Below are 24749 nucleotides of genomic sequence, written 5' to 3' on the forward strand. Positions count from 1 at the left end.
GTCTGGGTTTTACTTCCATTGCTTTCAATGGAAGCAAAACCCGGACTGGATCAATGTGTCCTCCTATTTCTGGAGCCATATGGTAACCCTAGGAAGAGGGGAGGAGGATACAATGGAGTTGGGCCTAAGAGCCAAGGCCTAGCCAGGTGCTCCATTTCCACGGAGGGATGAGGGGAGAGGAAGGTGGGGGGCATAAAAAAAAGAGGAGAAGGGACACTTGTCTTAATCGTGTTGGTTTCTTATTACTTTCACAGAGAAGGGATGGGGAGGGAAGTAACTAAAAGTTAAAAACTTTGTTATTGATGGTGATCAACTGTGTTGGAAACATTACTTGATTGTTGTTACTGTTTGGTCCTGTATGTTCAAATATCTTTATTGAATAGTGTACATACTTTGGAGTGTACAGTCTTCCAAGACTGTAGATGTAATTGTATTATAACATTTATAACCCGCGCTTTCCCACTTGTCAGTAGTCTCAATGCGGCTTACATAATTTAGCAAATTTACAAGATAAAGCAAAATGAATAAAACATCTAAACATAGTATATCCCATTGAGCTATGATCTGGGATGCTGTTGTGATTTCAGAAGCCCACATGTTACAACATCTTCAGGTTCTAGCTCTCTAGAGCTGCTGGTACTGGTGATACTTTAGGTGGGGGTTGAAGGAAGACCAGTAACCCACAGAAAGCTAACAGGTACACCATCACAGACAACTTTGGTCTTCCACGTGCAAGAATGCCACCATGATCCTGACAAAGAGATTTTCCCCTAGAGTGCTTTATTCAAGAAATACCAATTCCAGACTGAACATGGTGAAGGTATTTTATGGTTTCAGGTACAAGTTTTTTTGCATCTGGCTGTTTACTAAACCCTTGATTTAATAAACAAGACTGGACTGAAATAAAGCTTGGGGAATGGCTATCTCTTTGCTTCTGAACATGAGCAACATGGAAGGAACGTCTTCTTTAGATCTGGATTGCCCGCTGTCTGAGACAGGATGCTGGGCTCAATGGACCACTGGTCTGACTCAGTGTTGCAGTTTTATGTTGATACTGTCATGTTACCTCTTTTCTAACAGGATTATTTTCTCAGTTTACACTGTGGAAATGAAGTTGTTGGGCTTCAATTTGAGCGGAGTCAGCTGAAGTTTAGGGACTTTCTAACCATTGGGCACATTGAGCAGCAGAGCGAGCTACCCAGTGGGATCTTCATTGTTAAGAGCGGCTTAAACATACTGGTCTGGTTTAAATATGATGGGCTGTGCCTGGTAGCAGGGATTGGTGAGGGGGTTGATCTGGATGACCACCTAGGTTCCTTCCAGCGTCTGATTGCCAATTTTATTTACATAAGAATATAAGCATTACTATATTGCTTCCAGTATCTCAGTATCCTGCTTCCAACAGTGGCAGTGTAGAATCCATAAAATCACAACCAAATTCAAGAGATATGTATGGAGACCAGTAACAAGACTTGTGTGGATAACTTTGGGAGTAACCTCCACAGATCATTGCTTTTGACATTTCCTGCCTGCAGACCAGTTAAATATTGGACAGGAGAAGGCATGCTGAAGACATAGGAACTGCCATACTGGGGCAAACCTGAGGTCTGTCAAACCCAGTATCCTACTGCCCACTATGGCCAATCCAGGTCTAGTTAATTCAGATAGTATAGTTCCATAATGTCCCTCTAGATCGGCCCAGACTGATAGGTTATGCACTCTTGCCAGCTGGTGGAGGATTTTAAGCCTCTGCAGTCCGGGTAGTAGGCCTAGTAGGCCTAGGGAGGGGGTTACCGTTAAACTTAACTGGAGATACATTATCCGGGACACATTTAACTAGCTACGTTTGTGTATGATTTGACAGTAATGACGCTCATTTTCGAAGCAGATGGATGCCTCAAAATGGCTAAAAAAACATCCATCTACTGGAAATGTCCAAATCGTGATTTTCAAAAGGCAGAATTTTGACATTTGACACTGCGGTTCATCCAAATAGCAAGGGGGGGGTGTTGGAGGAGTGTTTTGTGCGGGACTATATTGTCTTTCAGCCATAACAGAATGGGAAAAAATGTTCAGTTCTAAAAACAAGGCAATTTTTATCTAGACCTGTTTTGATCATGTCCAAGGTCTAAAAAGTTGCCCTGATTGAGCAGCTGACCACTTCTGGGATGAAGGCATGACTTCTCCTTAATCTCCCAGTGGTTACTAACCCTCTCCCAACCCCCTAAGAAGTGAAAGTAACAGTGGATACCGGGCTCAATGACAGCTTCAGGTATTGTGGCAATTCCTAACAGAGCAACAAGCAAGTACTGTATAAGGAGTAGCCTAGTGATCAATGCAGTGGACTTGGAACATGACCCAGGTGTAACTCCCACGTTAACTCTTTTATTTCTGTACAAATATGTGAGCCCTCCTGGAACATAAAAATACCTACTGTATCTGCAAGTGTGATGGGTATTGTAGTGGTGTACCTTTAGATACAGTAGGTTTTTATGTTTAAACTGTTTTATTGATGTCACAGTCAACAACATATATTGATCAATAAACATATACTTAATACAAATCTCTGTCTTCTTTAACATAACCTTTAACTTAAGTGTCATCAAACGTTTCTGTACATGCCCTTCCCTTCCCCCACCCCCTTTCCCCCCTATACCCTTACCAGAATTCTCATATCAACATAATTCAGTAAACATATGAATCCTTTGTTTTAACTTTCCTTTCCTCCCCCTCCCGTGAGTGTGTTCACCAATAGACTACGAGCTCTGCCTGATAAAGCCTGCACATACGGTTCCCAAATTTCCCAGAAACGTAGTTTACTTCTAGGGCTACTGTTCATAGCACGCGCTTCCATCCGCACCAGGGAGTGAAGCGAGCTCCTCCATTGCCAGAAAGATGGGCTTATTTCTTGTGTCCAATATTGTAAAATACATTGTTTCCCTACAATAAGTGCCTTATATACAAATAGGCTTTTTTTGTACAGTAGGTTTTTAATCTGTTCCTGGAGGGTTGTCAATAACATATAATGGAATTAAGGTGGGATTAGTACCTGAGTCCAGTTGCTTAACATCCACTGCACTGACCACAAGGCTGCCCCTCTGCCAGCGGCCTGCTCCAGAGCACTTTCTCTGATCTGTTCTGCCCCTGCAGAAACAGGAAGTTGAGTCAGAGGGGGTGGGATGGATCAGAGAGAGTGCAGGCAGCCTAGGAGATAAGATCTGTTTGAAGGTACATGGCAGGGGCGGGGAAGGGGATTGTGTTGCTGACGATGTTGGGTGATGAGGGACTTTTTTTTTTAAGCACTAAGGGTGTTACCCATAGGTAAGATGACCCCGTTTTTTTGGGGTGGGGGGGCAGGGGGTTTGAGGCATTTTTTGGCTCAAATTTCTCGACTTAGAGTCGAGTATATACTGATGGCCATGCACTAATATTGCCATTAGCATGCAGTTATTAAAAACAATTACCATGTGACCACTTACTGCCACCCTGTTAATGTGCCATAATCTAGCTGCCCTAAATGATTAGCGCATGAATGCCCACTCTCCGCTCCCTGACATGCTCCCTCAAAAAAAAATTTTTTTTTTAAATATTTTTAGTATGTGGTTAGCATGTGCTAATTTGGCACCTGAGCGTATCCCAAGGTAGGCTATTTAAGCTGCATTAGGCACATGTTAGCGCCCTTATGTGTTGTAAAGTGTCAAGTATTTTGTCTCCCCAAAACTAGGCTACACCATTGTGAACCCTAATGTCCTACTGCGGATTAAACCAGGGGAAGCGCTGAATTTCAGGGATCCTGTGGACTTTGAGGGCACAGTCGGCATGCGCAGCCCAGGGCAAGGTGAGTGCGTTCTGTGGTGCTGGCTAATGAGTGCAAATCATAGGAGACAACTTCAAAAAAAACTTTCACAGACTTTGACGTGATCAGTTACCCCACTGATAGCATAGCAGAATTCCAAACTTCCCTTCTTATGAGCATATTTTTAATGGGCTCATAATTTGAGGAGTCTCGGGGTGGCAGCTTGGTATTAATGGTAAGTTCCTCACTCCGCTTGGTTCTGTGCCTCACTATCGATCTTGCAGAACGACATTTCCGTCTGATAGAAGCTGACTGAATTCCAGTTTTGGCTTCAGTACCAAAACTGGCCTGAAATCTGGGTTCAGTCCTCTCTCTCTCCCCCCCCCCCCCCCAATACCTTCAGAGCTGGTCCCCCTGGGCCGCGCCAGCCACCCTGACCACAACCCCTCTGCCCTTCCACCAGCCAAAGACCCTCCTTGGGCCTATCTTTAAATACCCTGGTGGTCTAGTGGCCTCCTCCAGGCAGAAGGATCCCCAGTCACTCCTGCTGCTGCTGGTTCCTCAGTCAAAATGGCTGCAGAGACTTCCCAAAGCAGTCTTGTGCGACTACTGTGGGAGGTCCTGGAAGCCATTTTGAGATTACCAGTCTGTGTTAGAGGCAGGTATCACTGTGTTGCTCAAGCCTGGCAAGGATGCTAAGATGTGCAGTTCTTAGAGATTGATTTCTCTTCTTAATCTGGAGTAGAGAGGTGTGGTAGCCGTGTTAGTCCACATTTAAAGGTAATCAATAGAAATAAAACATGGAAAAGAAAATAAGATGATACCTTTTTTATTGGACATAACTTAATACATTTCTTGGTTAGCTTTCGAAGGTTGCCCTTCTTCGTCAGATCGGAAATAAGCAAATGTTGGTAGATGACAGTATAAAAAAGGTATCATCTTATTTTCTTTTCCATGTTTTATTTTGTTTTATTTCTATTGATTATCTTCTTAATCTGGATGTTTTTTTAAAGTACAATTTAAACTTTTACGTTTTCTCACATAAGAAAGAGAAAACGAGAAACAAAATAATGCTCTCCAAAGAAACAATTATTCATCAACAAACTAATCTTAATATAGCCCTCATCAAGAAAGAAAAGGAGCAAATTCAGATATATGGAATACAATCATTAGAAAATCCTAATAATAAAGCTTTACAAATCAATGAGACTGGACTTGTCTGTAGAACCATACACCCCAATCAATCTATCCAGCGGGAAGTGGCAAGATGCTGCCATTCTGCGACTCTTCCTCAGTTACCCTAGATGAAGACTTCTATGTGGGACGCTACTACTTGAGCAAATTGACGGCCCAGAGGTACGGCAGAACAACATTTGATAGACTATGGGCCCCTTTCCTGGGGTGGCATCAGAGCTTATGGACTTAATTGAACTATCTCTGATAGATATACCCATGATATTGTTTTTGGCAACGCATTCAATGATCAAATCTGGACTGTTTCAATTGTCTATTTATTTATTGCATTTGTATCCCACATTTTCCCACCTATTTGCGGGTTCAGTGTGGCTTACAATACATTGTGATTGATGGAAGTACAATTTGTTACAATACGATTATGGGTTACATTGTGAGGGTTTAGGGTAGACAGTCAGTTCATAATATCATTTGGAGATATAGCAATAGAATGTAGCAATGGGGAATGATAGGACGATAGAACAATAACCAGAGAACGTTAGGGTGTCACAGTTTTATCTGTGGGTAAATTATTAAGTGTGGTGAAAGTATGGGAAGAGAAATTTAGGAGAAGTGTATTGGTGCATTTCTATTGATGTGTATGGACTTCATGTGTTTTGAGCCTTGCCGTAGATTTTCTCAAAGAGATGAGTTTTCAATAGTTTGCGGAAGTTGGTTAGTTCGTAGATCGTTTATGGGCTTGTTCTAGAGGGGTATACAGTTATGGTTGGGTTGAACAAAGGGGAAAAGAATGGGATTTGATATACTGCCTTTCTGTGGTTACAATCAAAGCAGTTTGCATATTACATACAGGTACTTATTTTGTACCTGGGGCAGTGGAGGGTTAAGTTACTTGCCCAAAGGAGCTACAATGGGAATTGAACCCAGTTCCCTTAGGCCACTGAACTACAACCATTAGGCTACTCTTCCTATTGTTACAGCTTTGTTGTATTGCATTTCTTTGAGCTATGCTAGTTTGAAAACTCAGAGAAATAAAGTATATAAACAAAGAGAGGATGAGATCTGTGAACTAAGGACTCTCAGATCCCGGCTGTCATTTCACAGCAGGGCAGTGATTCTCAACCAGTGTGACACCAACAGCTGGGAGGTGTGTCACCAAAACTTGACAGCATGCTTATGCATTTCTTAACATCACTATGTGCTGTAGGTTGGGGAGACATGAGAACCAGGAAGTCGGGTACTTGAAATCTCCATAACTGGTCCTACATCTGGCAGCCTGAAGTGAAAAGGTTGCAGCTTGCTTCTCTCTTCCACCCTGGCAGTCACCATCATTGCATCTGTATTTCACTTACATCATTGTTAGCAACAATTCAATGATATATAGGGTTTTTTCCCTTTGTTCAGCTGAAAACTTATCATTTAACCCGTGCTAAATCTGTTAGCGCACCTTAGTAAAAGGACCCCATAAGGTTTTGCTAATTGCACAATGGACAATTATTATGTTTCACTGAAATTTTTGAGTTTTGTATTTTACAAGGTATATGACAATAGCAATAAGGTGTAGTAATGTGTTGTTATTGTCCTTTCAATACATTTCTGCACGCTTACTGAGAATTTGACTTAAAGAGGTACACAGTAACTCATGTTATGAGATAAAATGTGTGTGTTTCCTTTTATTTCCTGTTCACTGTGTACAGACATTCCTCTACTGCAGTGGTTCTCAGTCTTTCTTCTGTTGTGACATACCTGACAGACAGTATTCACATGTATGACACACTAAACACTAGATAATGGGTGTCTTACCATTTAGCGCATGCTAATCATTAACACATCTTAGTAAAAGGATCCTATGGGAGCTTTTTCAGTTAGTAATAAATACTGAACTACTTCTGCAAAGTAAATGATGAGGTTAATTTCAGTCACAGAATTTGTTCAAAATGTCCTCCCCAAGCAGACATACAACAGCGAAGACGTGAACACCACCATCTTACTGCATTGATCAAATTCTTCCTATACAGTTACTACTTTCCGATGTTCAGTTGTACCAACTCCCCCAGTGTCCGATTCTTTGTTGGAAATTCAGCAGTAAGTTGTCTTGCACTGTAATATTTAGTTTGTCTGAAAACCTGATAAATCTTCAGTAAACACCATTTTCACAGTTAGTGTGAACAACGACATCACACCGATTTCACTTTTAAACGGTAGAATAAGTAAGCAGTAAGTTCTGGAAGTCAATTATGCAAAGTATTGTTTGCTGTGTATTTTGGTACGAATTACTCAAATTAGCTTAAATTATACAATTAATCAGCATAGTTAGATAACAAAATCTAGGGGTTCCCTTTTTTTTTTCCAATCAACTTGTAGATTGCAGTCCCTGGGGGCATCTCTGGGAGTTGATGTGTTTCTCTCGCTATTTCTTCCCTTCAGGCTATCAAACTGTGCACCCTCATATTCTGCTAAAAATCCAGGACGTGCAAGCGATGGAGGAGCCTCGTCGCAGGAATCATCAGGGCATGGAGGAACAAGCAAGCATAACTCCACCCCTCCTTTGTGAGACCAGCACCTATATAAATCCAAGTACGGGCCATCTAGGTAGAATAAACTTCTTAAATCTTCTTCAAGATTTACAACAAATTTCATCATAGCAGATGAAACGGCTTAGCTCTTACTATGAGGGAAACCAAGGAGACAACTGGGTCTCCCTTCCCTGGGTTTCTGAACCTTCCCCCATACTAGATCCCCTTGATGGAAAAGTGGAAAATAAAAGAAGGAAATAGTTTCTACAATTTTCTCTACTTTTTGGGATCCTGCCAGGTACTAATGAGCTGGCTTGGCCACTGTTGGAAATGGGATACTGGGCTTATGGACTTTTGGTCAGACCCAGTATGGTGATTCTTATCTTGAGAACAGGGTTAGGTGGGTGATCCCCAAGGCCTGGCCTGTTCATGATGGGCTTGGAACCAAGACCTAGGTTCTAATCCCATTTCTCCCACTGATGCACCTCATGATCCTGGGCAAGCCAGTTTTGCTTTCTGCAGCCTCAGAGGGTAATTCTGTAAAGAGTGCTTAGGTGAAGGTGTCCCAGTGCAGTGTGGGGAACGCCTAGTTTATAACAGGCATCTGGGCGCCCAGATTCCATTATAAAATGCTAGCATAAACCTGCATCCCTTATCATCCAGCCAGACCAGTCCACATCAGTATTTCTCTGTCTTCAGCAGATGGTGCAGGTTGGACTGGTGCAGTTGCTTTCTTTATTTTTGTTGCAGCCTGACTCCTACAGACCCAAGGCATGGCTGCTGTTCTGGTGGCTGTGTCCTAGGGGCCAGCTACTTGCTGGGGTTGGCTTATGGGCCACTTCCTTGTGGAGTTTGGGCTTTAGCCCCTTCGGCTGGTGCATTCTGGCTGGCATAAGTTCCCTGCCAGGTAGGGTCATTCCTGCCCCCCCCCCCCCCCCATAGCCTGTCACCAAATCCAAAAACAAAATAAATTAAAACAAAAGACGGGTCAGTTTTTGGCTATGTAGCATAAGTAAATAATTATTTAAAAAAAAGACACAAGACTGAATCTCAGAAATGGTTTCACATTCACAAGTCAGTGAAACTGCTTCTGCCGGAGAGGAGAAAGGTGTGGTGGTGTGCCTGGTGTTGTCGAGGGGGACTCTCTTCAACTCTGCACTGGTAAACCTAAATGTAGACACACCTACTTACAGCAGGGTCTATGGCAGTTGGAAATGGGTGTGCCTTGGTGCAGCAAGTAGTGTGTGTAACATAGTAATGTAGTACATGTCGGCAGATAAAGACCCGCATGATTCATTCAGTCTGCACAACAAGGTGGCCAGGGTTGAATTTGGCACTTTGCACAGATTCCACTTCTTTATGATTAAATATTGATATACTTAATCTCTTTCACTCCCTGCCAATCTTGGGGCACAGACTGTAGAACTCTGCCTGGCACCGGTCTTACTTCCTAACTATTGGAGTTGCCGACGAAGCCTACTCCAGCCTCAATTCTGATCTGTTTTTGCCATTTACGGGACCCAGACCTTAGAAGTCTGCCCAGCACTGGTTTTACTTCCCAACCTCTGAAGCTGCCATCAAAGCTCACTCCAGCTATAAGATCATTTAAGTTTTGATTTCATTGGATTCCATCCTTTTTCTATATTGAGTTCCTCTGTGTTTATCATTCATGAATTCCGTCATCGTTTTTGTCTTCATGATCTCCCGCTGGAGGGCATTCCAGGCACCCACTACCCTTTCTTTGAAAAAGTGTTTCCTTTTTTTTTTAAAATTTTTCTTTATTGAGTTTTAATTTTTTACAACTTTGATCAGATATACCAACATTTCAAAACCAATATTCCACAAATATATTTCAGATAGACAAAATAACCATTGTCCACTAAAGATAATATCTTTATATTGGATTATAGTCCACAATATAGAGGAAGGAAGCAAAATTATAAATACCATTGGGAGATGGCTTATATATAAGAAAAATCAAGCAAGAATAATCGAGTAGGGATTAACCCCTATTTTACAAAATGAACCTCTTATCCTATGACTGTTCTTCAATACTCTGCGCATTAAGAAATTCTCGCAACTGTTCAGGCTCATAGAAAATATATTTATTTTCTTTAAAGAAAAGCAAACATTTGCATGGAAATCTCAACTGAAAAATTGCTTTTTTCTCCATGGATTCTTTCTTCATTTCCAAGAATTTTTTCCTTCTAATTTGCGACCATCTAGATATGTCCGGAAATATAGATATTTTTCCACCTTTAAACTCTGGCTGTATTTTTTTAAAGTATAATTTCAACACAGTTTCTTTGTCCTGCAAAAACACAAATGATACAACCAGAGTTGATTGAGTCTCAATATTTTCCAATGATTTTTCCAATAAATCTGTAACATTCATTATATCTTCTCCTTCACCTTGTTGTTCCACATTTCTTTGTTGTTGCTTCATTTTCTGTCTCAAGTAATATATACTCTGTAATGGAGGCAGGACTTGTTCTGAATAATTATATATTTCAGTTAAGAATTTCGCAAACATATATCTAGGTGTCATATATCGGGACTGAGAAAGATTTAATAATCGAAGGTTTAAATTCTTGGATACGTTTTCTAAATTCTCAATCTTTCGGTGTAAAACCAACAGGTCACCAGCAATATGAGCTTGTTGTTTAGAAATTTTTGCCACTTCTATTTCAATTGCTGTTTGTTTAGATGAAATTCCTTCGATTTTCTCTTTCAAAGTCTTAATCTGAGATGCATTATTTAAAGAAACCGTAATAAAGGATGTACACACCTTATGCAGAGATTCGAGAGCAGTCCAAATTGAGCTTAGCGAAATTTCAGCTGGCCTCTCCAGTGGCTGAATTGCCAAAGCGCACAAGGAAGCTTCTTCTCTCAAATCCACATTTAAATTCAGTTCAGCCGCTGTTTCGTCTGATGTTGTGCCTGAACTATGCAGCTCTGTCCCCTCACTCTGCATGCTGTTCCCAATACCCGCTTCCAACGACGGGGTGCGCCGCCCCTTCGAGGCTATTGTTTCCACAAGCCCCGGAACTGCCTTCCCGTCTGGTTGCGGCGGTGGAGGAGTTTGAGGTCCTAGGGGGCTAAGCGATAACTCGCTCTCCAAGCTGGGGCTCTTCCCTGCCCCAGCAGTGGGTTCGTCCTGTATCGGGGTAGAAATAAAAAAGGAAGAGATGGATGTTTGCCCAGGTAAGGAAGGAGTGGGTTTCGGGAGGGGAGGTCCCTTCGACTTGCCTTTCCTTTTCGGCATTTTTGCAGGAATTAGTACTAAGGCAAAATGTAATGGGAGTGTCCTTCTCTTCCAACCTACTCGGCGGCCATCTTGCTCCCCCCCTGAAAAAGTGTTTCCTGACATTGCTCCTAAGTCCCCCTCTCTGCAACCACAATTCTTGACCTCTAGTTTTACCACTTCCCCTCTCTGAAAAAGATTAGTTTGCACATTAATATCTTTTAGTGTTCTACAAATTGCATGCATAAGTGGGAGATACGCCCCCCTTGCTTTCTCATGCTAGAACACTCGGTATACACCCTTAGGATGTTTCCGTGCCTTGCTAACAATATAACTTCTCTATGGAACATACTGCAGGGCACCTTGTCATAGTGTGGGTGTTGCCTCTTCCTGATTTTCTTGCCAGGTTATGAGATTTCTAACGAGGATGTCTCGAATGCTGATGAGGAGCCGGGGACTACGGCTGGCGGGATCTATGCTGCACTGCCTGTCAGTAAGTACCTTGAGGGACAAAGGAGGAGAGTTGGGTCACCCGGAGGGGGGGGGGGGGGGGGGGGGGGGGGGGAAGGAGAGGGACATGATATGCAGCCAGGTTGGTAATAAAGGGGTCTTGCCAGCTTGTCACTCAAACCACTTTAGATTCCATAAAATGGTACATATACAAATATTCTGCAATTACTGTGATGTTTAATATGGATAACAAAATCTAAGGTACCAGGCAATCTCTAGGAATTATAACATCTCTCTATATAAAAGGCAACACCAACGTTCTATGAAACCTCCAGCCGGAAGTGTGAAGGGGGCGAGATATCTGGTTTCCCTATGAGTGTCTGCCCCGCCCTCTCTGTAACACAGTCAGTGAAGGAAAACAGCAGAGCACGAAATCAAATTGCTGGCTCTGTAACAGTGAAGGACTCGGAGGGGGGAGGGGAGAGAGGCCAGAGGGCAGGGACACACACACTCCCACATGCACACAGAAGAAAACATTGCTAGCCCCCGTTTCATTTGCATCAGAAATGGGGCTTTTTTACTAGTTTTATATAAAAACATACTAATTATCAGGGCCGTGCCAACCCGGTAAGCGAGGTAAGCATGGCAGGAGGGCGCCGACCTCTGGAGGGCGCCGCTGCGCCATGCTTACCGCCGCCACCTACCTCAGCTCCTGGACCCCGACAGCAGCGCTGGAGCCCGCCCACCCAACATCCCCTCGCATATCCTCCCCCGGGCAGTGGCGTAACTAAAAACGGATTTTAAAAAAAATGCAGGCAGGCACATTTTTTTAAATTTGTGCTTCCTCCCCTCCCTTTCCTCCCACCTACCGTTCCGCAACACGCCTCCCGAGACCCAGCCCCTTCCCAAGCCTACCACCAACCACGTTCCGTTCTCCCTCTCATCCTCCCACCCCCGGGCCCCGACTGTCAAGTTTTCTCTTACTTTGTTGCAGCAATAAGAAGCTGATTTGAGCCCAGCCGGCGTCGGATCCTTCCCTCTGCTTTCGTCATTCACGAGTCCCACCCTCGCGCAAACAGGAAGTGTGTGAGCGAGAGCAGGACTCGGAGGAGCGAGGGAAGGATGTGGGCAGTGTGCTTTCGTCTTTGTTAAGGTAAGGTTTGACGGTCCGTGGAGGGAGGAGTGACAAAAGGGGCGCTGGACACGGGGAGAGATAGGAGGGGGGAACAAAATGGCGCTGGACTTGGGGGAGAGAAAAAGGGGAAAACAAAGCGTTGGAGAGAGAGGGGGGAAACATCGGTGCTCGGGGGGGGGGGGGGGGGGGGGGGTTGGAGAGAGGGAAAACAGCGGTGCTGGACTGGGGGGGGGGGGGAGGCTATCTAGATTTAACCCACAATGATAGTAAATGCTATTGAAAACAATAGCAAAAAGATTAGAAATAAGGGACCCCCGATGTGTGGGTCCATCTGTAAGAAGGGAAGAGGAGATGTTAGACTATGGGGGAGGGAAGGGCAGGACTGTTCCCAACTATGAGTAGGTAGGAGAGCTGATGCTGAGCTATGGGGGAAGGGAAGGACAGGACTGATGTTCAGTTACAAGGAAGGATGGGGAAAGGGGTAGGCAAGGGCAGGGCAGATGTTGGGGCATGAAGGGTAGGGAAGGGCAGAGCTGCAGAGATGCCAAGCTATTCAGTTCCAGGCTGGAGATTTTGGGGCAATCCTGGTTTTGAACTTATATCCCAAAACAGTGTGGGATTTGTAGTGCCCATTGAGTGCTTCGAGTCCCATAATGCAACAGCATAGAATGGGCAGAAATGCAGGACTGTCCCAAAATTTCCAGCCTGGAACTGGGTAACTGGAACTGTAAAGAGGCCCGGAGGGAGAGAAGAGAACGTGGCTGGAAACGGTAGGAGGAGTGAGAGAGGGAGAGAAAGAGGGGACATGGAAAAGAGCAGGGGAGAGCCAGGGACATGGAAAAGAGCAGGGGAGAGCTAGAGAGAAGATGCTGGATGGAAGGGGGTACAGAGAGAGAGAGAGATGAGTGGAAAGAGGGGACATGGGTAGGAGAGAGAGAAGCTGCTGGGGAGAAACTGGGGGAGACCCTAGCTGTCAGACTGAGAAAGGCTGGATGAAAGGAGGGAGAAAGGAAAAATGCTGGAAGGAGGGGTCAGAATGAGGGAAGACGCTGGTAGGGAGGGAAAGAGGAAAGACACTGGAAGGATGGGGAGAGAGAGGACATGCTGAATGGAAAAGGGTCGAGAAAGAGAACTGTCTAGAAGGAAGGGGAGATAGAGGGAGACAATGGACGGAAGGATTGGGAGAGGGTAATGGGTGGAAGGATGCAGAGAGAAAGAGGGATGACACTGGCTGGAAGGGTAGGAGAGAAAGAGGGAAGGTGCTGGACATGGGTGGATGGAGGGGAAGGCAGGTGGGAGAGGAGGGCTGCTGGACATGGATGGAGGGGAGGGAAGACAGGAAGGAGATGCACATGGATGAAGGGGAGAAATTCTGAACATGGATGGAGGGGAAGGAAGACAGAGGAAGGCAATGCAGATGGATGGAGGGGAAGGGAGAGAGAAGGAAGCAGATGAGATGAGGGAAAAGGGAGAAAACCTGCACATGGATGGAGAAAATAGGCAGAAGCTGGATCCACTGGACAATCAAGTCTGCAGAGGACCCAGCTTTTACTTACCAATGTAAGGCAAGAAAGGAGGAAAGTAAAGAAATAAATGGAAAGGAAGACCTGGAAATGGAATTAAGAGGACAGATAGCAGCAGAATCAGGTACTGGGCCAGCATGATCAGAAAAACAAAGTCACCAGACAACAAAGGTAGAAAAAATCATTTTATTTTCATTATAGTGTTTGGAATATGTGCACTTTGATAATCAGGTTCTTAACGTTAAAAGTTTATATTTATTTATGGCATTTTATACTAGACCGGGGGGGGGGGGGGGGGGGGGGGGCAACTGAAAGTCTGCAGGGGGGCACCAGAGACCCTAGGCACGGCCCTGCTAATTATTATAAAAAAAGTGATTTCAAAACTTTTCACAACAGAGCACAGTTATTAAGAACTCTAATCTGAATCGGTAGAGAATTCCAAATTTGAACTGATACAGTTGCAAAACCTGAAGAAACTGTCCTTTTAAAACAAAGACCTTTTGGATCAGGAAATTGTAATTAAAAAGGATTATGTGATATGCCCCACCTAGCTGTTCGTGGTAAACCTACTAGGTTTAACATGTATTGAGGAGCTCTATCATGGATTATATTAAATATCATCATATAGAGTTTAAACTGTATTGGAGTATCTATAAGTAACCAATGCAGCTTAATAAGCAAGGGCGTAACTGTCAGTTTTATGGGCAGAAAATATGAAAAGAGATGCCATATTTTGAATGGTCAGCAACTTCTTTAACAAAAACTTTGGACATCCTAAATACATTGGGCTCGATATTCTGTGCGAGTTAAACCAGCTTGGAATGGCCACCTACCAGTTAACTTGTGTCTTTGCAGATAACTGGTCAGTGTCATTTAACTGGTTATTGCCTCAGAAAATGCCCAGTTAGTGTTGAAAATAAAGCCAGCGATGTTGGGGGTGTTCTGGGGGCATGATTTGTTAAGTCCTGATATTCGGAACGCAATTGGTCACACTTAGCTGCCAAGTAAGACCTATCTTTCCCGCTAAGGCTGGTTAAGCCTGAATGTCGACTTAACCGGTCATGCACTAGCCAGCATTGAAAAACCTGGATATTCAATGCTGGTCGCCGGAAACGACCCAGCATTGAATATTCGGGATCCAGGTTGAACGCTGGCAGCAGGCAGTCAAACCGCTGCCTGCCACTGGTTGAATATTGGGGGGGGGGGGGGGGGGGAAATTATGTTGCAGTAATCTGAGACAATAAAAGGCTCTGTACTGTCATCCTAAAAGACAATTCAAAATAGCCTCTCATTTTTCTTAACTTTTTTAATAATAGAAATGATTTATCAGTGTATTTACCTGTAAATCTGTGGAAATCATAATTGGTAAAACAAACCCCCCTAATATTTTTAGACTGGACTCAAATTTAAAATCAGGATTTCTCAGTTTTAAAATAATGTCATTGGTTTGACCTATCAACAAAAATGTTATCTTTATTCCAGGGGCCTAGCCAGACAGTCAATTTTGGGTGGGCCTGAGCCCAAAATGGATTGGCACAGAATTCAGCTCATCCTCCCCCCCCCCCCCCCCCCCCCCCCACACACACACTGTGCTCGCCACATTCTGCCTCTCTCCCTACCCTCAAATGCAAAATATTAAATACCTGAGCTGGTGGGGATCCGTAAACTGCACCAGCTGATGATTTCCTCCTTGGGTAGCCGGTGCTCTTCCAACGCCACTGACAGTAGTCCGTACATGCTCAGTGCTTCCGCCTGGTGAAAACTGAGCATGTGCAGAGGGGCCGGTGTGTGGTGCCAGCTCCCGTTGGGAAAGGCATTGGCTGCCTGAGGAGGAGGAGGAAATCTTTAGCTGGTGGGGTTTGGGAATTCCCACCAACCACAGCAAGAGAGCTACAATTTTGGGTGGGCCACAGCCCACCCAGGCCCACCTGTAGCTACACCACTGCTTTATTCAGTTTCAAATAATGACTTTGAATCCAATTCTCCAAAAGGTGAAAGCAATCAGCCATCTTATTAGATGTAATGAGAAGCCCTCACCCCTTTTCTTTTTCTCCTGCAACTTTGGGGGGGGGGGGGCAGGAGTGAGCATTTCTAGTTTATTCAGATTGATTCTTTAAGAATCAATTTGCTGTCTGGGGAGGGGCAGTGGTGGGTGTTTCTAACAGGCCTAATCTTGCCACAGAGGGAGAAGTGAGGGGTGTGTTTCATGCCCATGGAGCTCGCAGTCGAGGGCAGCTTGTGGGAGGAGGTTGAGCTGCAACAAGCCGTGTATAGGAGGGGTTTGGAAGGGAATTATGGAGGTGGAGAAGAAACAGGCAGAAATTGGGAAGGGTTGAGTGGGTGGAAGTACAGAAGATGGGAAGTAGGGTGTAAAAGATTGAGAGGCCCAAGGGTGGGGAGGCAACGCTCCTCACTTTCTCTTCATGTTGGCCCCCTGCTTTAAATATGACCATCCTGCCTCCAGTATAGAGTTGTCTTTAACAGGGCAATGGCTGAATTTAGCATTTTCCCTTCAGTTTTGTGTTTGCAGGCTTGTAGTTTGACAAGCTGACTCAAAGAGGATAACATGGTACCCTGCCCCCACGCTGGGTACACCTGGTGGCTGTCTTGTTGGAAACAGTTCTGGTTATTAATATTCAGTGTCCTGGCTCTGTTCTTACTCAAGGTCCATTTTCCCTCTTGATCAAAAAACCTCTAAGATCTCCCTATCTCTGCCTTAGACCAAGTGATTGTGGCCCCCACCATTAAACAGGAGACAGAGGCGGAAGAGTCGACATACACGAGGGGGTGCGGAAGCCAGAAGCATTCCAATACAGGTGAAGGGATGAAAACTCTTTCAGTTTTGGGAAGTGCTCCTTCAAAGCTCCTCCTTGGTTTGGAAATCATACTCTTGGTCTTGTCTGTGGTTTGAAATCTACTACTACTACTTTTCATTTCTGTAGCACTACTATATGTACACAGCACTGTACACTTGAACGTGAAGAGACAGTCCCTGCTTGACAGAGCTTACAATCTAATCAGGACAGACAAACAGGACAAATAAGGGAAATACTTAAGGTGGGAATGAAAAACAGACATGGGTACTGAACAAGTGAATAGGGGTTAGGAGTTAAAAGCAGCTTCAAAAAGGTGGGCTTTTAGCCTATATTTGAAGACGGCCAGAGATGAAGCTTGACATACTGACTCAGGAAGTCTATTCTTGCCATTTGGTGCAGCAAGATAAAAGGAACGGAGTTTGAAGTTAGTGGAGGAGAAGGGTACAGATAAGAGAGATTTACGCAATAAACGGAGAGCAGGAGAAGGAACAAGAGAGTATAGAGAAGACTAGGAGAAATATAATGACAGCAACGAAGACGAGATGTACTCAGACAGAATGGAGATGGTTGAATGAAAGGAAGGAAATGTTGAAGGTTGAGAGCTGAGAAGAAGGGAGAAGACAAAATGGATGGTGATATGATGAAAGCAGAAGGTGGGTAATGTGTTCCTGAGGTATACAGTGGTTTTAGAGGGAGAAAGAGATTGGGAAGGGATATTATTAAGAAGAGAAATTGTACTGGAGCCATTGGGAATAGCAAAGAGAAAATATAAACTGTAGAGAGAAAATGATAACGGTGCGCGGCACCTGGAGCGGAGGCCCTGGGTGGATCGGATGAACCTGGGAGTCATCCCGGAGAAGGCTGGGAGGATATCCAGATAGGCTGCAAGTCCTCCACAGCACCAAGGGTGGAATGACAGAAAATTATTTTGGGGTTGTTGGTAAAGTGGTGTGGTTATAGGGTGAAAGTGGTTGTGTTAAGGAAAATGTGTGATGAGGGAGTTGAGAATGGTGTTGGGGGTTGAGTTTGGTTAAGAGAGGTAGGGTTGTTGGTAAGGGTGAATTGATTAGGTAATGGTGGTTGAGGATGGGGAGTATTGGCTGGGGTGAGGATAAATGAAAGAGGATTCAATGGTCAATTAAGTTTAAATTAGATGTTATCTGTGCTGAACTTGGGGGAGGGAGCACATAACCAAGATGTGTGCAAGGCCAAAAGACTTTTTGTAGTGATTCTGTAGATTTAAAGGACTGGAGTACTGTGATGTCGTCTTGCTGTGGAGGTATTCTGGGTAGGAGGAAGTGAAGGGTGTGTTCTGTGTGTGCTGTGGCCCCAGAACTCAGGGGCAGCTTGTGAGTGGGATCAGAGCTGTAGTCCAGGCTGAAGGGAGCTGCTTAATCTGAAAAAAACTAAGGAAGGAGGGAGGGAGGGAGAGAAAAACAGAAGAAAGGTTAAAGAGGAATAATGGGGACAGAGGAGAGAAAAAGGGGAGACCAGGAGGGACAGGCCGAGACTGAGGGAGTGGGGGTGAAAGAGAAAGTGGTGGTGGTGGAGGGGGGGCAGTGAGCGGATAGTACGCCTTCTTTTTTTAATGTCATCCCCTGCTTTAGGTTCAGCAATCCTGCCCTCAGTATAGAGGTGTCCTTAACAGGGCAGTCATCTGACAAAATGGTGGTCAGGGTGAGGGTTGCTGTGGGCTCCTCTTCCTTTTTGAGTTCACATGCATACAGATTCAGACTGCGTTAAAAGGCAGTATGGTTGCCCCTCCTCTGCAGCATGGCACCCCGATTAGTCACCCTGTTTGCCTGCCTTTTACGTCAGCCCTAGTCTTTAATACTAAGTGTTCTGGTAACACACTACCAATTCATACACAAAGACCAGTTTACAAATCATGACACTTGCCTTTCTTCTCTCTGCCATAGATCATGTGACTGTGAGCCCGAACATTAAGCAGGAGCTGGAGGACACACGGTGTACAGGAGTGTGCGGGAGCTCTCCAGGGACTGACCCTAGCACAGGTGAGGAGCTGAGAATTCTCCGGGCCCAATGCACAGAACTCCGCACTGTAAGGAACAGTGTCTGAGAAACACCAGCTCATTAAGAAATTGGAATTATTGACTGATGCTGAACACTAACAGCATGCAAATTATATGCACTCTATTAGTGTTGTGCATTGGTTAGTAAAGGGGTCCAGGCATTCCAGGTGCATGTTGTGCAGTAGGCACAGCTCGTACATATGTCCAATAACAATTGGACCCCCCCAACCCCCACCACAAATAAAAGCTTCCCAGGGGGTCCAGACCCCCCCCCCCCAAATACCCTGGTGGTCCAGTGAACCCACCGAGTCTCCCCCCCCCCAATTTAACACTGGCCCTGGTGGTCTAGTGTAACCCCCTCCACATACTGATGCAGGAGGCTGTGAAAGAATAAGCAACTGTCCCCCCTCCCCCAGCCCAATATTTCTTCTTAGGCCTCCCAGTTGATTCCTTCACCTTCTTTCTCATCCTTCCAGCTTCACTCTCCCCAATGTGATGACCTCTCTTTCTCACCTACTCTTCCCCCTCTTCAACCCCACTAAATATTTAATACTTAGTATCCCGGTAACACAACCCCTGTGCACCTTTACTCTTACCCAGAATCTGTTTTTCATCTCCACCTTAGGCCAAGTGATCATGAAGCGAACCATTAAGCAGGAGGAGGAGGACGAGCTATATAGGGGGGCGTGTGGAAACTCCTCTGGGACACGAAGCCAGGAGGATCCCAGCACAGGTGAGGGGGGCCTGTATACACTTTAACCCCTTTCTTATGGTAGGGGATCCTTGGAATCTAATCTAATCTTAGCATTTCTTGTCTGTTTTATCCCTGATAAAGAGACCCATTGCGTACCCTCTAGTCCTTGTAGGGCACAGTTTGTGTAGTTTTGACATGGCAAGGGAAGGGTATGGAGTTGGACTACAATGAGCAGGAGCAGTGGAGACCTGAACAACAGCAAGTACAGAGAGAGAGCATCCCTTACCCTGCTATTCAGTTTCAGGGTTGGAGAGGGGGCCTCCTTCGCTGGCCTTTAGGGGAGAGGTGACTGCTTATATGGATTCACCCCTTTCCTGCACCCCACTTAGTCCTCCATCTGTGGTCAACCCTGTCCACAGTCCTCCATTTTTACACAAAGTTCCTCCTACATCTCTGTTCCAAAAATCTCGAGACTTCCCTTTCTCCTCTCTGCCTTAGGCCATGCGATTGTGAACTGCAGCATTAAGCAGGAGACGGAAGAGGAGGAGAAGATGTATATGGGGATGTATGGAAGACCCCCAGGGACACAAAGCCATGAGGATCCCAGTGCAGGTGAGGGGATGCTAACATGAACTTTTCTTTAACAGAAGGGGGACCCTTTAAAGCTTTTTAGATTCATGTTTGAATTGTGCTGTCAATGGCCTGGGTGGGGTTAGATTTCTGAGAGAAGGAAGCAATAAAAAATGCAGGTGTAGGGGGAGGGGAGGAATACACCCCTTGTGTGCTACAAGTTGACTGGCCCCTTGGCTTGTTTGTATGATCAGGAACATACTCTACCTCTTTAGTGTGGTGCACAAGGGGTTAAAGTCCTACGACTGGAGCCTCCCTTGAAACTTAGGAAATAAGGACTACTACATTCCTCTGTTCTGTGGATGACTACTACTACTACTACTACTTATCATTTCTATAGCGCTACTAGACGTACGCAGCGCTGTACATTTGAACATGAAGAGACAGTCCCTGCTTGACAGAGCTTACAATCTAATTAGGAAAGACAAACAGGACAAACAAGAGATAAGGGAATATTAAGGTGAGGATGATAAAATAAGGGTTCTGAACAAGTGAATAAGGGTTAGGAGTTAAAAGCAGCATCAAAAAGGTGGGCTTTCAGCTTAGATTTGAAGATGGCCAGAGATGGAGCTTGACGTACCAGCTCAGGAAGTCTATTCCAGGCATATGGTGCAGCAAGATAAAAGGAACGGAGTCTGGAGTTAGCGTTGGAGGAGAAGGGTGCAGATGAGAGAGATTTACCCAGTGAACGGAGTTCCCAGGGAGGAATGTAGGGAGAGATGAGAGTGGAGAGATACTGAGGAGCTGCAGAGTGAATGCACTTATAGGTCAATAAGAGGAGTTTGAACTGTATGCGGAAACGGATAGGAAGCCAGTGAAGTGACTTGAGTGGGTTGAGGAAGGGGAGGTAGCCAAATATGCTTATAACAGTTTTGTGTATGTGTTCCTAGTTTTTCTTGTCTAATGTTTTTTTTTTTTTGGGGGGGGGGTGTTAGTAGGGGTGATGATAGATCCGGTCCATCCTGGCATCTGCTCAGAAGGTTTCAGGAGCTTGAAGAAAGAGGAAGCAACGATGAGGGAGTGTGCTCAGGCCTGGTATGGCCTAGAAAGAGGACAAATGGTGCCCACTGCTACCTACGGTGAGGTCTAAAGAGAAACTGGGGGCAAAAGGATTTTTCCTTGTCATCCCTGTAGACTGGTCCAGAGGCGTGGGTTTATGCTCTTCCACCAGCAGATGCAGTCTAAGAGTCACTGGTTTGATGACATCACTCTGTAAGGGTCCTGTGCAGTCCACAGCTAACCAGTATTTCTTAGTCTCCAGGAGATGGAAGGATGTAGGTCTGTGCAGTCTGGCTGATATGGGAACATTTTCAGGAGAAGTTGCTCCTGGGAGTTGGACAGTTCTGTGGCTCCACCTGGTGAGATCAGAGTTTAAGAGGCTTGGACTGGTGGTGCTGGTTTGGTTCCTCTGGGGTACAGAACTCAGGGTTCTGTGTCCCTCCCCTCTCTAACGTTTTCTGCCCCCATCTGGTTGAGCAGACCTAGCTGGGGTTTCTCTAGAATATTGACAGTAGTGCCTCCTGTCTGTCTCCCCAGCACCTATTGGTGCTCATGGTGAGGCTTGAAGGATTACTGAAAGTAAAAAGATGCTTGGAAGTGGCAGGCACTGAGGGACTGATTGTATCAATTTTAGATGGGAAGGAACAACAATATTTTTTTAAGTAGTTTGTCCTGGAATGAATTGAGGGAATTATATCTACTTTGAAATTTTGGTTCAACTTTGGGACATGTCCAGGCAAAAGTATCTTCACAGTTGCCCTAAGAACAACTCTTGGAAGTCCAACTGGTCCAGGTGGATCACCTCCTGATTTGACCCAGAGTACCCCTGATGGTGCTGTAAAGCCTTTTTGTGTGTTTAGAGGGAGTCCTTGTGAGAGAAACCTGGAAGGAAGTGAATCTCCCCCCAAAAAACAGGAACATTTACCGAAGAAATCACACCCTTCTTCTCAGCCTCCAAAGAGGTGCTTCACTGTGTAGAATGGGGGTGGTGGGGGGAGAAGGGTGATAGTAGGTTGTAATGGGCCAGTTCCCAATGGTGTTGGCGGGTGTGTAAGGCTCATAACATAAAAGTCCTAGCGCTGAAGGGTTTTTGCTTCTGTTGTGTAACAGGTGCGGCAGATGCACAGACTCTCCGTGTATTCTTGGTGAATCAGGCGCAGGAGACGTATTTCTGGAGTGAACAAGACTTCCGACAAGGAGATGATGGCCACCACAGCTGCACCACAGGTGGGGAAGAACTGTAAAGTCCTTCAAAACAGCCAATTTTTCTAAGGGGAGCAAAATTGAGTCCACTGATGCAAAGGAACAAACATTTCTTATCTCCCCCTCTTCTTCTTAATTGCCTCTCTCTCTCTCTTCCCCCCCCCCCCCCCCCCAAATCTAATTCCAGCCTCCTGTTCTCCATAATTCCTTTTTGGAGCTTCTTTGTCCCCTTTCTCATCCGGAGTCTGTGTTTCTGCTCTAGTGTTCATCTTGAGTCCCTCTGCCTGCCCCCACTGCTGTATTAAAATTCTCCTGCTCCTCACAACCTATGTCCTGCATTTAGATTTTTCAGCTGTGAAGAGAGGTGAGATGATATGATGTTGCATGTAGGAAAGACTTAGAGAATGACAGGGGGACAAAGTTTATCCCCACCCCCAACCTATCCCTGTAAACACAAACTCCATCCCCACCCCATATCCGCGGTAAATCTGTTAAAATATTACCATTACCGCAAGTTTACCATGGTTTTCTGTGGATTACTGTGCATCTCTATCCCCATATCATTCTCTGCCTGTGTGGACACGATGGCATAGACTGGAGGAGCATCTGAACCCTATTTTGGACCCAGTTAGGATTTCAGGTATACTACAATGAATATGCATGAGAGAGATTTACATACACTGGGTCTGCAGCATATGCAAAAGAAGTTCTATCACTGGGTGCCTGCGTTTATGTGCTGCTTGTGCATGTAAATGGACAAAACATCAGCACTTGTAGGTAAGTCATTGTTCCCCCTAAGTGGGAGTCCTCCACCTACAGTCCTGCCAGTAGGGGGCGCTGTTTCATTATCACATTTTTAACAGTGAGGGACAGGTAAGCTCTGCAGGACTCCAGGAACTGTCCCTAGAAATTGAAATAATATTGAGGCACCGCCCTTCACCGGTAGCAATGCAGTTCCTGCTCAGCTTAGAGGGAACATAAGAACTCCCCACCACCACCACAAAAACAGTTCAGCAGTGGCCACCTTGCTGTCCTGTCTCCCACATCAGTATCCCCTAACCACCCATGGCCCAGCAACTCCCCTCTCTCTCTGAACCTCCCCCTTCTCGGTATACCTCATTACCTTCGCGGGCGACAGCATAAATGCGCATTCACTGTCTGCACCGGCCCTGCAGGCTTCCCTCTGCCGCATTCCATCCTCGCTGATATCACTTCCTGTTTCCTATCTGACAGAACGTGGCAGAGAGAGAAGCCTGTGAGGCTGGTGCAGGCAAAGGATGTGTGTTGCTGCCGCCGCCTGTGAAAGAGCTGACGTACAATGGGGGGAATTGCCAGATCCGGGGGCAGAGGAGAGGGACCGATATGCAGGACAAAGGTGGAGGGGGGGGGGAGGGTAGTTTGGAAGGCTCACCCAACTTAACTGTGGGTCTGCCCAAAATGACAGGTCTGGCTATGCCACTGAGAATATAAGAACATAACAGTGACTGGTAAATGTATATTTATGTGTTGTAAGTGGCAGCAAAGCCATATTAGTAGGATTTTGATTGGCCACCTCTGTACCTGGTGGATGAGGGGGTGAGGGGATTTCTTTCCATCCTGAGCAAAGTGGCAGTTTTATAGTGGCAGCAACCCAGGCACATTTCATGATAGACTCAGGGGGTACAAATAAAGAGGGTGGCATGGATTCAATCTCCTGGGGGTAGTCTGAAGTTTATTTATCCTTTCTATTTTTGAATGCTCCATAGGACGGCAGTTGACGGCAGGCAAACCAGAGGCCTGGGCTTCACGGTCCAGGAGAAAGAGCGCACATCTGATTCTGAAGCACCCATCCCTATCTGGTTCAAAAGAGCTGCTCCCAGAATGAGTCTTGCTCATCTTCACCCAAAATATACCACGGTGTCTTTTCAGTAGGGCTTGTGAAGTGTCATCTCCTGCCTCTGTGCCACAGTCATGAACACATTTAGCATTGCAATTTCTTTTCTTTTTTTTTTTGGGGGGGGGGGGGGGGGGAGTTCTCAGCCCTGCATTGTCAACAAACTTCCTTGGGGGGTATGGTTTTGTTTCTTGGATTGATATTCCTGCTGTACACCAACTTGGGTGAAGTTCCTCAAAAGGTGATAAATAAATCCTAATAAATAAGAGTTAGCTAGATAGTAATGTTTAGAAGCTATTGTAGCCATCAGAGGATCTGGTGTCAGCTGCTTTTCCAAATCTTTTTTTTCATATGCATGTTTTTTCTAAACTAGATTTGTTTAGGTTCTTCTTCCTTGAGAATTAATAAACTGTTTTCCTAAAAAAGGGTTGATTTGCACCTATCCAGGTTGAGGTAGGTCGGTGTTCACCTTTATTACATCCAGGACCTGTCAGCTCCTGCTTTTCTCATAGAAACTACCAGATTGATAGTCAAAGTGGCCAGAAACAGCTTTGGGCTGGTTAAATCACTTTTTCAGTGCTAACCACTAATTTTCAGCGGCACTTAACCAGTTAGGTGCTAACAGGAGATTTTCTGCAGCACT

At 45.1% G+C, this 24749-nt stretch overlaps 1 protein-coding gene across 1 annotated transcript in view; it reads left to right on the top strand.

The window, feature by feature from the left end:
* The window catches only part of LOC115466437, a 68569-nt gene extending 44051 nt beyond the window's left edge, over window positions 1-24518 (top strand). Inside the window, exons 5-14 of the mRNA XM_030197649.1 lie at window positions 3725-3838; window positions 7418-7582; window positions 11157-11243; window positions 16579-16674; window positions 18594-18689; window positions 19333-19440; window positions 19900-20013; window positions 20967-21110; window positions 22141-22257; window positions 23979-24518. Coding sequence (XP_030053509.1) covers window positions 3725-3838; window positions 7418-7582; window positions 11157-11243; window positions 16579-16674; window positions 18594-18689; window positions 19333-19440; window positions 19900-20013; window positions 20967-21110; window positions 22141-22257; window positions 23979-24097 — 1160 coding nt within the window. The 3' untranslated portion in view covers window positions 24098-24518. The remainder of the gene's footprint in view (window positions 1-3724; window positions 3839-7417; window positions 7583-11156; window positions 11244-16578; window positions 16675-18593; window positions 18690-19332; window positions 19441-19899; window positions 20014-20966; window positions 21111-22140; window positions 22258-23978) is intronic.
* Window positions 24519-24749: the final 231 nt, after the last annotated feature.

The sequence above is a fragment of the Microcaecilia unicolor genome, chromosome 3, assembly GCF_901765095.1.
Source record: "Microcaecilia unicolor chromosome 3, aMicUni1.1, whole genome shotgun sequence".
NCBI lineage: Eukaryota > Metazoa > Chordata > Amphibia > Gymnophiona > Siphonopidae > Microcaecilia > Microcaecilia unicolor.